Source organism: Meriones unguiculatus, chromosome 2 (assembly GCF_030254825.1).
Source record: "Meriones unguiculatus strain TT.TT164.6M chromosome 2, Bangor_MerUng_6.1, whole genome shotgun sequence".
Taxonomy (NCBI): domain Eukaryota; kingdom Metazoa; phylum Chordata; class Mammalia; order Rodentia; family Muridae; genus Meriones; species Meriones unguiculatus.
In genome coordinates, this window is record NC_083350.1 from 44,236,683 (window position 1) to 44,252,349 (window position 15,667).

A 15,667-nucleotide genomic window follows, 5' to 3' on the forward strand; every position below is an offset into this window, starting at 1 on the left:
TCTTGTTCTGTTGCTCTCCTTGTGGAGACCCTGTCCTCTCCAGCTCTTACTATTTCCCAGTTCTTACCTAAAATTCCATTCATTCTGCCCAACAGTTGCCCATCAAGCTCAGCATCTGCTTTGATAGTCTGTAGGGCAGAGGCTTTCAGAGGCCCTCTGTGGTAGGTTCTATAACCAAGGACTATTCATAGAGATAACCCAGAATCCCTGCACAGATGTAGCCCATGGCAGTTCAGAGTCCAATTGGGTTACATAGTAATGTGAAGAGGGACTGCCTCTGACATAATCTGAGTGGCCTGCTCTTTGATCACCTCCCCCTGGGGGGGAGCAGCCTTACCAGGCCATAGTAGAGGACAATGCAGCCACTTTTGATGTGAACTGATAGACTAAGATCAGAAAGGAGAGGAGAACCTCCCCTATTAGTAGACTTGGGGAGTGGCATGCATGCAGAGGGAGGAGGGAGGGTGGGATTGGGAGGGGAGGAGGGAGGGGCTTATGGGGGGATGCAGAATGAATGAAGTGTAATTGATGAAAAATTAAAAAAATAATAAAAAAAGAATATATTATATGGAAAAAGCTATTTTCAACTAAAAAATAAAAATAAGAACAAAGAAAAAAAAAGTGAAATGAAAGGTGAAAATTAAGGTAAGCCGTTAGTTACACAGAGATGGATGGCATCTTAGTGTTGCTTTGTAGAACTGCAATTCATACATGCATCACAGAAAAGAATAAAATTGCAAAAATTGGATTAAGAAGGATTGCGACTGTCTTAGTGAGCATTTCTCTTGTGATAATACACGGTGACCGAAAGCAACCTGAGAAGTAAAGGATTTATTTCGGTTTACAACTCCCAGGCCACATGCCACCATTGAAGGAAGTCAGAGCAGGGGTTCTCAGCAGGAACCTGGAGGCAGGATCTGAAGCAAAGCCCTGGAGGAGTACTGCTTACTAGGTAGTACCTCATAGCTTCCTCAGACTACTTTCTGAGCTGCCCAAAACTACAAGCCCAAGGGAAGCACCATCTACAGAGAGCGGAGCCTCTTCACATCAAACCAGAAGACGCCCCACAAGCTTTCCCACAGCCAGTTTGGTGGGGGCATTTTCTTGGTTGAGGTTCCCTTTCCCCAGATGTCTCTCAGTTGTGTCACTTTCACATAAAACTATCCAGAACAGATAGATTTAAGAATATGGAATTAATTCACTAATATGACAGTACTTTCCTCCTAACGTATTCAGAAATTTTAGCATTATAATTTTGTTCTATGTGTATAATCAAACTTTCAGCATTGAGGATAATATTAATCATACTGAAAATGCATTCTTTAAGAGAGGAAACAGGCCTGGAGCCTACCATAGAGCTCAAAAAAAAAAAAAAAAAAAAAAAAAAAACCTCCACCCAGCAGGGGATAGAAGCAGATATAGAGACTCACAGCCAAACTTTGGACAGAGTGCAGGGGTTCTTTTGGAAGAAAAGGGATATAAAAGGACCTGGAGGGACAGGAGCCACACAGGAGACCAACAAAGCCAAAGAACAGCAGAGCCCAGGGGAGACTGCAAAGACTGATGTATCAACCAATGACCATGCATAACCATGTGCGCATAGAGAGAACCTAGACCCCCTGCTCAGAAATAGGCCAGTCTTCATGTGGGCTCCCTAGTAAGGGGAGCAGGGACAGTCACTGCCATGAACTTGGTTGCCTGCTCTTTGATCACCTCCCCCTGGTGGGATGGAATTACTAGGCCACAGAGCAAGAGGATCCAGACAGTTCTGATGAAACCTGATAGGCTAGGGTCAGACAGTAGGAGGAGGACTCCCCCTGTCAGTGGAATAGGGAAGAGTGATAAGGGAGGAAGAGGAAGGGAGGGTGAGACCAGAAGGAGATGAGGGAGGGGGCTACAACTGGGAATCAAAGTGAATAAAGTGACAATAATAATAATAATAATAATAATAATAATAATAATAATAAAGAAAATGTGTTCTGAAGTGCAATACTCACACACATCTCAATGCATGGAAGTCATAGACAGATTGGTTAGCCAATCCTCACCTTAATTTCCATTTTAGCTTTAGCCCTTTCTTCAGCATCTTTCTGCTTTATCTCTGCTTTACTTTTTTCTTCTGTGAAACGTTTCATGCTAGAGAGAAAATAATGAGGAGATGTGTTTTGAATCTTCACAGTACTCATTAAGCACAGATGGACCACATATGTTTTCCTGATGCTTTTAAGGGACCTCATATTCCTACGAAGGCCCCTTCACTGTCTATGTATAACACAAGTATATACTTAGGTGCATAAATATCTTCCCATCTTTCTGTCTTTTAAATCTCCTTATTTCAAATCATGCTTTTTTAAAGGAGACATTCCAGACTCTAAATAGAAAAAAAGCTTAATACCTGTCAGTGTTGTTATTGTTGAACTTTCTTTTCCATTCAGGTTTTCTATTCAAGTTTTATTCTGTTCTGAAGTATGTAAGTATACGTACACAGATATGTGTGTTACTTCTCTGGTAGATTTAAGCTTAAGAAAAGCAGGGTCTTCCGAATGTACAAATTTATTCATTCACTCACCATTCAGTTAGTATGCACTTTGGGGCCCAACATTGCACTCAGCCTGGTAGGACATTACAAAACAACACAAACCTATTCTCTTAAAATTTATAGCCTTGAAGACAACAATAATAGCCAACTAATGATCATAGAAATAATTATAATTGCCTATTGTGATGACGGTAATCAAGGCCCATAACTAAGGATTGTGAAGATTGATTTTTAACTAGGACATAGAAGGCTTTATCCAAGAAGTCTTACAATCTACAAGAAAAGGGAGCATTATCTGACTGAGACCCAGAGATGCTTGCAGTAGAATAAGAAAGTTTGTGGAATTCAGTTCAATGTGATTACTTACACTGTTAAGTCCAGCATTTTGGAGGCTAAGGCTGGAGGTTAGCCACAAGTTTGAAAGTATTCTGAGCTAGATAATAAGTTACAGCCTAACCTGGGCTACAGAGTATGACTCATCTCAAAAAAAAAAAAAAAAAAAAAAAAAGCAGCAAGTCCATAACTTGAAGCATCTGACAAGATAGTGAGGCCTTTCTGATTGGGTCATGTGCTCAGCCTTTTTCTGTGACTTATATTGCTAGATGATAACAAGAATGTAAAGAAACTTTAGCATGCCCTACCAACCCTGCCACAATTAGTTAATTACTGAAGATAAAAGCCTTTCCTCCTTTTGACCTATGACTAGTTCATTAAAAGGTCACAAAGGCATAGATAGGCCTCACAAGTGTTACAGGAGGAGTCATAAGCCTGCTTTCCAACTGGATAGAGCTTAGCTGTGCTCAGATGCAGGCACTTATCATTTACTAGCTGGGCTTACTGTTTTAGGAGGACACAAATCGGGCCAAATCTGTCACAGCGGCAGCACAAGCTTCACTCACTTCTGCCTCACCCGGCCCTCAGCGAGCACCTCCACCTTCTCAGTGACCTGACGAGTGGCTGAATTTTACTCACAAGATCTCAGCACACAGGGCACACTTGTTCCCATGCATCTTGCCATCAGGGCCACGAACTGGGTCACTTTCCCGGGTACAAAAGAGCCTTCCACTCCTCACTTGGTTTTCATATTCCTTGCAAAGTTCCTTTGGGGGTGAAGGAACCAAGCAATGGCATTTGTCATTTTCTGGCCTTTAATCTTGACATTTTGCATAATAGATTTACAATCACAGAATGACAAACTGGGGAGTGATGGTAAACATAAACACTGTCTAAATGAGAATTAGCCAAACACTCATTATTTTTTTTTGTTTTTTTTTTTTCATCAATTACACTTTATTCATTCTGCATCCCCCCATAAGCCCCTCCCTCCTCCCCTCCCAATCCCACCCACCCTCCTCCCTCTGCTTGCATGCCACTCCCCAAGTCCACTAATAGGGGAGGTTCTCCTCTCCTTTCTGATCTTAGTCTGTCAGTTCTCATCAAAAGTGGCTGCATTGTCCTCTACTATGGCCTGGTAAGGCTGCTCCCCCCCAGAGGGAGGTGATCAAAGAGCAGGCCACTCAGATTATGTCAGAGGCAGTCCCTCTTCACATTACTATGTAACCCAATTGGACTCTGAACTGCCCTAGGCTACATCTGTGCAGGGATTCTAGGTTATCTCCATGAATAGTCCTTGGTTGGAGTATGAGTCTCTTTTAACACTTTACTTGGTACTCTTAGCATCTCTGTGCTTTATTTGTTGAAGGAAAAGAGCTGAGGAAACAGTAAGGCTTAGCAAGCATTTCCTAAAACCAAAAGTAGTTCTTATTTTTCAAATACTCTGGGGGGGGGGAAGGTCTTTTGTGATATTACCACATAATCTCAACAGAATGAAAATATTGAACTTATGGAAATATTTGTTTTAATGCTACTTGATATAGATCAGTTTAATCTCATTTACAAAGGGACAGGAGCAAGTTGTTATTTGGATATTGTATGTACTCTGTTCTTTGGCCATATTCATTTCTGACCCTGTAGGTGAAGAACCTCGGGGAGAGTGAATGTAGCTCCCTTTACCCTGACCTATGCCAACTATACTTATCTAGAAATTCTGAACAAAAAATATTCAAAACAGATTTGGTTCCAGATTTCTTGACAATTTGGTTCTGGACTTTCGGAATTCTAGTACTTGGTAAAAAATAAACTTCACGCACACGCGCACACGTGCGCACACACATACACTACTAGGCTTGAGAGCCACTATATGAACAAGCATACATTGTTTTACTGCTGCCTAATCTATAAAAACCACCACCAACTGTGTGACCTGAATCTTTGGAGCAGGAGTCAGGAGATCGTGGCCACCACGCTGTGGCTCTACTCAGTGGACGACCCTCACAAAGCCACAGGACCTTTGGAACCTTGCTGTTACCTTTTGTACAGTGAGACTTTTCTAGGTTAGTATTTTGATGTGTATTTGAAGTTCAAATACTAGTTTTCAGAGGAGGAGTCGGCATGTACTCCACTCTCTGGGTAACACACTTGGAATGAGAAGTAGAAAGCAAACACCTGATAATCATAACATGGTCATAAAATCAATGCTCCATGATTTTCAGAACAGCAACAGTGATAATTTCAGTTTATAACTTATGATTCATCCAAGAAGATTCTGAAGAAGCACTTTTGTGAGCAACCCACTGACAGGTTAATTACAAGGCACACTTTGAGCCATTACTGAGAAGCAGCCCTGTTCAATCCAGTGGTGCCTAATGGCCCTGGTCACCAAGAGGAAGAAGTTAGAGTGCTTGGGGCTTACTGACACTCTTGCTAGCCCAGAGTGTCAGGCTGAAATATACAAACCCCACAAGAGGCATTGTTTTCCGTCCTTGGTTGGTGTTGAATGGCTCATGGAGGGTCCTGGGTATTTTGTTTCTCCATGTCTAAGCTCAGAATACTCAGTTTAGTGTGGGGGAATTTTGCTTCATTATGTAGATTTGTTAAGGGGGAAAGTGAACTCTTGATTAACAAAAAGTGGATCTTTCTCTCCCATAAGAAAGTGGTCGTCTTACAGTTCACAATCTGTGTGTCTGTATTAGTGCAAAAGTGTTGGAGGTGAAAACAACACAACAAGAAGGTAACTTTGAGGTCTTTTATAGTGTCCTTATTTTCTGACAGAAAAATTGAGGCCCAGAGAGATGTTTTGCTCACTCTCAAAACCCACAGCATGGCAGGATGAAGACCAAAATCCAGGTGTCTTTGCTTCCTAACAACAGCCATTCAGCTAGATCACTGTTCTCATTCTCATTGAAAGAAAGGTTTAAAAACCCTAGTGCTTTAAGAAGCCAAGGCTTCATTGCTTACTTCAATACAAGAAAGAATTTTTGCAATTAATTGAAATTTTATAACATAAAATATAGACAAACCTTAATTTTAAGAGTATTTTAAGCTACTGCCTCAAAATTTGAGAACTTCACTTAAAAAGAAACAAGGATTTTATTAAGAATAGACTTTACTGAATAAAGTAGCTATGTGGAAAAGTGAATAACTCCAGTTTTACCAACAGAATTTTAGAGTAAATCTGAACTACTTAAGAGCCTGAATTATTTGGAAATTTTCCTGTTTAATTTGTACTATGCCTTAAGTTTTAAAAATGGATTCAAAGCAAACTGGTTTCTCCATGTGAAAGAGAGGCTGACAGAAATGGGCAGAATGACCAGAAACAAAACATAATTGCACATATGAATGGAGATACCACCATGAAACCATTTCTTTGTATGCTAACCTGAAAAAAAATGAATAAAAGGAAAAGAGACCAACAGAATTCTGGGTGTATGAAATTTCTTTTCCTCTTTCTTTTGTGAGGGAATAAAATCAAGGGTAGGAATGGTATATTTTAAATCTTAGATGGGAAAGGTAGTTCAAATGACCCTGCTGATAACTACTAGGACTAGTATATTTGAGGAAGTTTAACTAATATGAAACCCATGTATAGAGTGGGACAATGACATCATTGTGCTCCTTCAAAGGTGCAGGTGTGATTTTGTCCATGGTTATAGGCCCAACTCCTACACTGTGGCAGTGAAACACCTACCTTCTCAGCGTCTCTCCGAATTCTGTTTTCTCTGTCTCGTGTGGCATTTTCTCGAGCTTCTTTTAAACTGTCAAGGAAGCAGAGTCCATGTGGCTCAGTCATATTTACAGTGTCTACCCTGTTCTAAGGACCAGACACTCGCCTATCGTTTACCACAACCTGTTGAGACCAGTTCACTCACAATAGACAAGCACTTCCCTGTCCTGAATGCTAGAGACCAAAAAATTGCCAAAGATAAGGAAGGGTGTGAAACTGACTCACCGCCAGTCAATTAGAAGCTTTGTTCGGCAGAGCCAGGTGGGTGTGCCACCTTGAGTGACAAACAGAAGATTGCCAGGAAAAAAATCCCTCTAACAGGCAGAACCAAGAGCCTTGAAACAATGCTATGACAAGGGTGAAACTCAGCTGAGCCTTTCGGGTATTGCCATGCACACCCTTCTCTGCAACCTTTTAGACTGTGTGAGATATTGGCTTGTCTTCATGTCAAAGCAGGGTTATTCCTAAAAGATAAAATCGAACCGAGCTTCTGAACCTCATCTATGACCCAACTGTAACCTCCTCTTTGTGTGCCAGGCTCATCCTGCAGGAAATAAATATAGAAAATTCAGATTCTCCTCTTCTGCCAGGACATAAAATAATGAATAAATACAGCAGAAAAGCCACAGAGCTCAGGGCCATTTGAACATTGAAGACTCACGCCTCCTTGGTAAGAAAGTGCCATGCCAAGCACTCAGGGAGACATGAAGCCAATAGTCCTCCCTTTCAAGGACACTTCTACAGTAAGAATGGTCCAGACACCACATTATCTTCATTAATCCTCATAATTATTGTTACCACTTTATGCTACTATTTAAAATTAGATATTACTCAGGGTGGGGGAGGTCCCTAGGCACCCAATGAAAGCACTGCATGTCAAACGACCAGTTTTCACTATCCAGTGCTTACGTGCTTCCAAAGTCTGTCTTTATTTTGTTAATTAGCATATACGGCATTAGATATCATTACAGAATTTTAAGGAAAGTATGTTTTAGTCAATTCTTCCTCTATCTGCTCCAGCCCATGCCCCCAAGTCTTAAAGGATTATATTATAAAGCCCAGTATGTCTTTTTGAAGCATTGTACATTGTTAAAGGCAGGTTCAATTTTTTTTTATCATAGAAATATTGTAGTAAAGTGAAGAAAAAGCCCATATCATAACTAGACTTATCTCACATTACAACGACAAAAGTTCACATCCTTCATGAGAAGGACTGTAAAACTCTAGGGCTCTCGGGGCAGGAAATGAGGATCATGTCATAAGTCCATCTAGGGATGCTACTTACAAGAGCTCAGCACACATGGCACACCTATTGCCATGGGTCCTCCCATCAGGACCACGGATTGGATCGTTTTCCCTTGTACATCCCAGTCTTCCATCTTGCACATAGGCCCGAAAATCACTGCACACATCCTAAAGCAGGGGGAAGAAGAGAGAAAGAAGAGGGAAGGGAATATGGCCCACAATAGTATGACTGGATGCTTTCAACAACACTCTGAGAAAGTGTTGGTCGTGTAGAAGGAGCTTTGAGAGGCTGTGTAGCTCATGTTTAAGTATAGAATTGTTTACTTCTTCATGTGCGTATTCAAAAAAAATAGTTACAATTATGCTAGAACTCAAATCCATCGCTGCCTTTGCTCTCAGTGTGTTCAAAAATGTCTTAGGTGATGTAGACAAAGAGATCCTTAAAACAGCCTGTGCTAAAATCTTTGGTGGAGGCTCGCAAAAACCATGAAAATGAGGAATGGTGTTCAACTAGAAAATGAAGTGTGATATGAATGATGCTTTCTCTTTCCCCAACATCAACAGCTCACAGAATCTTAGAAAATAACAGCTTAGTATAAATCTCATTTCCTTAAGTGATTTGTTCAAGGCTTCCTAACAGTGCTTGCTCAAACTGAGGTTCCAACTCTGATGTAGTGATTGACCTCTAGTGCCCTTTCACTTTTCAAGCAATTTCTTTAGTTTTTTTTTGTTTTTTGTTTTTTGTTTTTTGTTTTTTTAATAGCAGAAATAGAGCCTAATGGTCTTAGTATCAAAGTAAACAGATTTGGTGTTAAGAACGTGGCTGCTTTTTCTATGTCATCAGAAAGGATACAGAATTATAGTAAAGTCAGATTATTACTCTTTCCAAGCATTCCAGCTTAAGGAGGAGGAGGAGGAACACCACATATTTTTGTCTTTTTGTTTGCCTTTACTCAGTGGATCTCAACCTGTGGGTCATGATCCCTTTTGGGGAAACATTTTAGATATCCTGCATATCAGATATTTACATTACAATCCATAACAGTAGCAAAATTCTAGCTATAGCTATAGCAATGAACTAAATTTACAGTTGCAGGTCACCACAACGTGAGGAACTGTAGTAAAGGGCCACCGCATTAAGAATGTGGATAGCGACTGTTTTATACTCCAGCAGAATTCCCCACGCTGGCAGCCGCTCTTACCTTCTCTAGAGTGCTGCTGTCACATTCCCCTTCACTTTTTATGCCAACTTGGTTCTCGCTTTTCCTGAAATCAAAAAGTTCATTGACATAGAAATTAATGTGAGAGAATTCTCCTTCCTGAAAAACTTTTCGTTGTATTCTAATTGTTTCTGTACCTGAAAACAATGTTCTACCTTATTGCTTTATTCAGCTTGCATGGCGAAAGACCCTGTTTACAACTTTAAATAATAACAAAGAGATGGAGCCACGTTGGAGGGCTAAGTTTCAGGTGTAGAGTAGATGTTTAGCACTTTTCCAATAACTTCGTTGTTTGAGGTTGCAATTGTTAATTTTTATAAAATGTTCAACACTAATTTATCTATTTTTTTCAATAAAATATTCTTCCATGCTAACATTATATTTTATCGTTCAGGAAAAGTACATAAACTCTTATGATTAACTTTGTTTGATCTGATAGAACTTTAAAGAATATTGAACACAATATACATGTCAAATGCAAAGCAGGACATGAATGCAAAGCAATTTCTACTTTGTACAGAAGCAGCTTATAACTCAGCATGTGTATAACAATAAAAACAAAGCTCAGAACAAAACTAAGAATGGAAGACTAGTAGAAGAAACAGATTTTCAAGATCTATAAGCTGACAGAAAGTAGCCTGGAGTATTATGTGGAGTCTTCTAGAAGTCAGAGCAATGAACCACATAGTCAAATGATATTCTGGGAGAATATATCACATGAATTGGAGATTTAGAATTTTAAACTATTAGTTCTTAATTATGATACAGAATTAAGCGCCCACTGTGTTTAAAACAGTATAAAATGCATGCCTTAGAAACTATAGATGTTCTTTCTCTGCCTGTTTAGTTTTCTATTTTAAAATGCTACTGCATTATTCTTTCTTCCTTTCTTTCTCACTTAGTCTGAGGTATAAGAAGTGGGTGCCTGGTGGCTACCTCACTGGACCTGGGTTTTCTATTTTTTTTATATTCATTCATTCATTCATTCTGCTGAGAACAGTCTGAAATACAGTCATGAATAGATCAGAAAGGCTAACTGCAAAGTTTGACCTGTATTAGAAGAACAGACAAAACAAGGCCCAGTGGAGACCCCCGAACAACCCAGGCTGATGCTAGAGCAGAAGTTCACACTCTGAAAACTGACCCGTTACTGAGGACAACTTACATTCAGCTCATTGAACACAGAGAGGTCGAGCTGGTGTGGGCTTGGAACCTTCACCCCTACATTCTAATCTATTTGGCATGAGATGGTACTCTGCAGACTACAGAAAGAGAAACCCAGATACCAACCCAGCCACAAAACCCTCCACCTACAATCTATCAATCTATCCTGACTGAAAGATGCCCTGGGGCAATGGTGGCATAGAACTTGTGGGACTGGCCAAGCAATGTCTGATTTAACTTTGAGGTCCACTCCACAAGAGGGCACCAAGGTCCTACACTGCCTGAATGGCCAAGATCCAAAAGGTGGATACCTCAGAGACCTAAGAACCAATCATGAGTGTTCTAAAAAAAAAAGTTAATGAAATGACATCTAGTAATATTCTGATATACTCAAAAATGATCAGTGCCAGTCATCATCAAAAAGGCTTCTACTGGCAGCACATGAGAAGTGGGCAGAGACCCACAGCCAGACACTATGCAGAGAGAGAGAGAGAGAGAGAGAGAGAGAGAGAGAGAGAAAGAGAGAATGTGAATTGATTCCATCTAATCCTTCCTCTTCGAGATTGGAGAACCCTGCGGAAGAAGGGAAGGAAATACTGAAGGAGTCAAAGGAGGTTAAGCACTTCAGGAGAACAAGACCCAGCAAATCGATTAAGCATGGGCTCACATGGGCTCATGGAAACTCAAACTGAAAGCACAGGGCCTGCATGGCTCTGCACCAGGTCCTCTACATATACGTTGTGGCTGTTAGCTTGGTGTTTTTGTGGAACTCCTAACAGTGGGGGCTGGTAGATCTCTGACTCTTTTTCCTTCCCTTGAAACTCTTTCCCTCCTATTGAGTTGCCTTGTTCTGACTTTGTATGAGGGATGTTTGTCTTTTCTTCTTGTATATTGTTTTGTCCTGCTTAGCTGTCATCTCTTGGAGACTTGCTCTTTTCTAAAGAGCAAGCGGACAGGTAGTGAATCTGAGGGAGAAGCAGGGTGTGGGGGAGGGAAAGTTACGAGGAGTGGAGAGAAAGGAAACTGTAGTTGGGATGTATTGCATGAGAGAAGAATCTAAAAAAAAAGTTCAAACATTGGCTATTGTGTTTCTGGAAACAAAAGTGCAGTTCATTCACGTTGGAGATCATAAGCAGAGGCTGCAAAGCAGGTGTGATTCTTGTTGTTATAAGAAAGTTAATGGTATATACTCACTCATATAGACATACAACATAGGACAAACCCACTAAAACCTGTGCATCTAAAGAAACTAAGCAAGAGAGAGGACCCTAACTAAAACGTCCAATCCCCATCCAGAAAGGCAAAGAGGATGGACATCAGAAGAAGAAGAAAACAGGAAACAACCTAGGAACCTACCACAGAGGGCCTCTGAAAGCCTCTGCCCTTCAGACTATCAAAGCAGATGCTGAGCCTGATGGGCAACTGTTGGGCAGAGTGAACGGAATTTTAGGTGAGAACTGGGAAATAGTAAGAGCTGGAGAGGACAGGGTCTCCACAAGGAGAGCAACAGAACAAGAAAATTTGAACATAGGGAACTTCCCAGAGACTCATACTCCAACCAAGGACTATTCATGGAGATAACCCAGAACCCCTGCACAGGTGTAGCCCAGGGCAGTTCAGAGTCCAATTGGGTTACATAGTAATGTGAAGAGGGACTGCCTCTGACATAATCTGATTGGCCTGCTCTTTGATCACCTCCCTCTGGGGGGGGGGAGCAGCCTTACCAGGCCACAGTAGAGGACAATACAGCCACTTTTGATGTGAACTGACAGACTAAGATCAGAAAGGAGAGGAGAACCTCCCCTATTAGTGGACTTGGGGAGTGGCATGCAAGCAGAGGGAGGAGGGAGGGTGGGATTGGGATGGGAGGAGGGAGGGGCTTATGGGGGGATGCAGAATGAATAAAGTGTAATTGATGAAAAATTAAAAAAAAATTAATTAAAAAAAAAAAAGAAAGTTAATAACCAGAACAAGCACTGAGAGAAGAGGAAAAACACAGGGTACGGGGAGGCCAGTGAGATGTAATATCTCTTTGGCCAAGAGGGTCAATACTCAAATTTACATTTACATATTATATACTATTATATATATATTATATAATATTTTAATTTCCTTAAATCATCTTTGACCGTGATGATGACACTCTATGTACATTTCCCCCAAAGAGTAGGAAGAGAAGCAGTGCACTCAGTTGTAACTCACAGCAAATGAATTATAAATACTAGAGGGAAAACCCATCATTTCCTCGTGCAAACGCCATGTCTGCTTTATAGAATACTCACTCATTCTCAGCACACAGCTCACATCTGCTGCGGTATGTTCTCCCATCTGTGCCACAGACGGCAGAAGCATCGGAGGCACAGATGGAATCTCCATCTTTTCCTCCTTGTTTGAGAGCCTCACAATTCAACTGCAAGAGATATAATCCAAGAATGTTGAAAAAAAAAAAACAGAATACCCCTTAAGAAAAATAAGTAGCTTAGTATTTCAAACCCAGATTATAACTCACTGTAGAAACAATAAAGGTAGGGATTGGTGAGCTAATAAAAATCAAATGAAGGACAATGAAGTGTGTTCTGAAGGCAGAGATGGAGTTAGATTTGAAAAGAAAAGATTTTGGTATGAGTTCAGCCACCTGCTGTCTGGGTGAGATAAGCCAAGCTTTCCTTAATGAAACTAAGCACACAATGTCAGCCAAATTCTGCCTGTAGTCACCATAGACTGATAATAAGCTCCAGCAGATAACAGACATAGAAACACTCTGTAAATTATGAACTATAGGAAATGTTTCATTATGGTTCATTAGGAGAGTGCTTAACCAGATTTCCAGGTTCCTAATTTTTCTGTTAACACTGTGATTTGAGTGGGTAATTTAACCTCTCTATACTGAAATGTTCTCACTTACAGAGTGGCTTTAATTTTGCCCACCGCTGATTCCACAGGGATATCTAAGTTAGTAATGTAGGTGTAGTAATTAAAACAGTCTGAACACAACATGTTTTGTGTCTCATAGCGAAACTTTGGGCAGAGTGCAGGAAACCTTATGGAAGAAGAGGGAGACGGACAGACCTGGAGGGGACAGGAGCTCCACAAGGAGAACAACAGAACCAAAAAACCTGGGCCCCGGGGATGGGGGCCTGCAGAGACTGATACTCCAACCAAGGATTATACATGGAAAGGAACTAGACCTGCTGCTCAGAGGAAGCCCATAGGCTGCTCCATTTACAAGTGGGTTCCCTAATAAGGGGATCAGGGGCTGTCTCTGATATGAACTCAGTGGCTGGCTCTTTGATCACTTTCCTCTGGGGGGTGCAGCCTAGTCAGACCACAGAGGAAGATGATGCAGCCACCTGATAGGCTAGGGTCAGATAGAAGGGGAGGAGGTCCTCCCCTATCAGTGGATAGGGAAGGGGCATGGAGGGGAGAAGAGGTACTGTGAGTGGAACTGGGAGGAGACAAGGTAGGGGGCTACTGCTGGACTACAAAGTGAATAAATTGAAACAAATGAACAAACAACTTAATTAATAAGAAAGAGATAAAATGCTTTGTCAGGTGGAGAGATGGCTTTGTGGTTAAGAGCACTGGCTGCTCTTTCAGGGACCTGGGTTCAATACCCAGCATCCACACGGCAGATCACCACTGTCTGTTAAGTCTGTTGGATTCTTGTTCACACAGGTATTCATGCAGTCAAAACATCAGTGCACATAAAATCATGTTTTCTCTATTGACAACCAGGGCAAGAGAACTAAATATCTTTCAAGGATTATGGCAGTAATGTCCAGGTCATCGCTGTCATATGTAGTATGACATAAGTCTAAGGACAAACTTGTGTAGTGAGAAAACGACCTGGCAGGAACTAAAGACACGTGCTCCAACCTTGGACCTGCTACCCACTCACTTTGCCTCTTTGAACCTCACTTTCTTCACATGAAAAATGGGAATTCACACCCAGCCCACATTCCACATTCATGGTAAGGATCAAAGAAATAATTGTGAAACACGATTTAGCAATAACCATTGTGACATAAGCTAACAAAGAATATATAGTGTAATTTGAGCTTAACTTCCATCTAAAACCAAACACATTTAACAAGAGCCCACTGCTGTCAATATCACATTGGAAATCAAATTTTGCTGCCTTTCAAATATTTCAGTGGTGTGTTTAAAATATTTCAATAGTGTATATGGAGCATATGATGTATGCCAGTAATCACTTACATAAAATCACTTACATGCATCACAAACATAAAAATGTAGAACATATGTAACTACATAGTGAACTTATCACTCAGAGAATTAAATTGGAGAACTGTCCCAGAGGGAAAAAAACATTAAAGTGCTCAGGAAAACTACGCCACAGTCCCATTCACTGCACCATGCATTTTTGAAGTTACAGAATGCAGTAATGTGTGTGTTATTTCGTTTGCTTACTTGTTCGTTTATTTCTGAAGATTCATTACACATTTATAAGACTTGGGTAGTCTAACGTTTTATGATATTGCATTGCAAACAGAACTAGAATACTGCTCTAAAGGGTCCTGGTGCTAACGGGGAGACCACAACATAAGCAAGTCTTAGATCACGGTAAGTGTAGCAGAAAAAAACCAACTGCTGCAACACCCTTATAATACACTTCACTAAGCTGTCAATATGCCAGAATCATCTTGCTGCATAGAAGACGGTCATGGTGAAATGACAGTAGTGAGAAGTATCCAACCATCACAGACTTTAGTAAAGAACTGAAAAGCTGAAAGATTTGTGGTACCTGAATCATGCTTTCAAGCAGCAGGAGAAAGAAAGTGTGGCTGTAAAAAAGGAAGAGCAGGGAGCTGCTGTCTTTCTCTAAGATGGCATTTTTTAGAAGGCGCAGAAACATCCATAAAAAATTGCAGATCAAAGAGAACAATCGCGGCCATTGGCCTTCACCTCAAAGACCAAGGGCAGCATTCTAGGTCACACAGGTGTTGGCTGGGGGATGACAGAGTGAATCAAAAGGCCAGCTGGGAGGTGACGGAACAGGTGCAGGCATTTGCTGCTCCACCTTCTTGCCCTCCAGACTCCAAGGATGGTGAATCACAACCTACAGAAAACACCTCTTCCTACTGCTGACAATTAAGAGCTCACAGATGGATCCTGACCTGGAAAACAGGTAGTAAAGCTGGACTAAGTTCCAGAACGTTCAGCTCTTGCCCATATTCCTCGTCCAAGCAATCCATTCACCAGAAGCTTAATCTTGAACATGAGTTAGCTCCTTGTAGGAGGAAAACAAGCCAGGGCTGCTGTGGAATTTAACATTTAAAATATGTACATATCTTAGAACTAAAACAACATCAAAGAAATGCTATCGACTGAAAACCATGAATCAACTGAAGTGGAAACTGTCAGGATGAAGAGAAGAATAATTTCTCAAAAGTGCGAGTATCCTTCTGAAAAATA

General features: G+C 40.9%; 1 protein-coding gene across 1 annotated transcript in view; it reads right to left on the reverse strand.

Moving 5' to 3' along the window:
• Spink5 (serine peptidase inhibitor Kazal type 5) overlaps window positions 1–15,667 on the reverse strand; it is a 71,874-nt gene that overhangs the window by 36,725 nt on the left and 19,482 nt on the right. The window contains exons 5-10 of the mRNA XM_021664017.2: window positions 12,514–12,641; window positions 9,050–9,113; window positions 7,888–8,015; window positions 6,567–6,633; window positions 3,512–3,639; window positions 2,049–2,136 (exon numbers count right to left, since the gene is read on the reverse strand). Coding sequence (XP_021519692.1) covers window positions 2,049–2,136; window positions 3,512–3,639; window positions 6,567–6,633; window positions 7,888–8,015; window positions 9,050–9,113; window positions 12,514–12,641 — 603 coding nt within the window. The remainder of the gene's footprint in view (window positions 1–2,048; window positions 2,137–3,511; window positions 3,640–6,566; window positions 6,634–7,887; window positions 8,016–9,049; window positions 9,114–12,513; window positions 12,642–15,667) is intronic.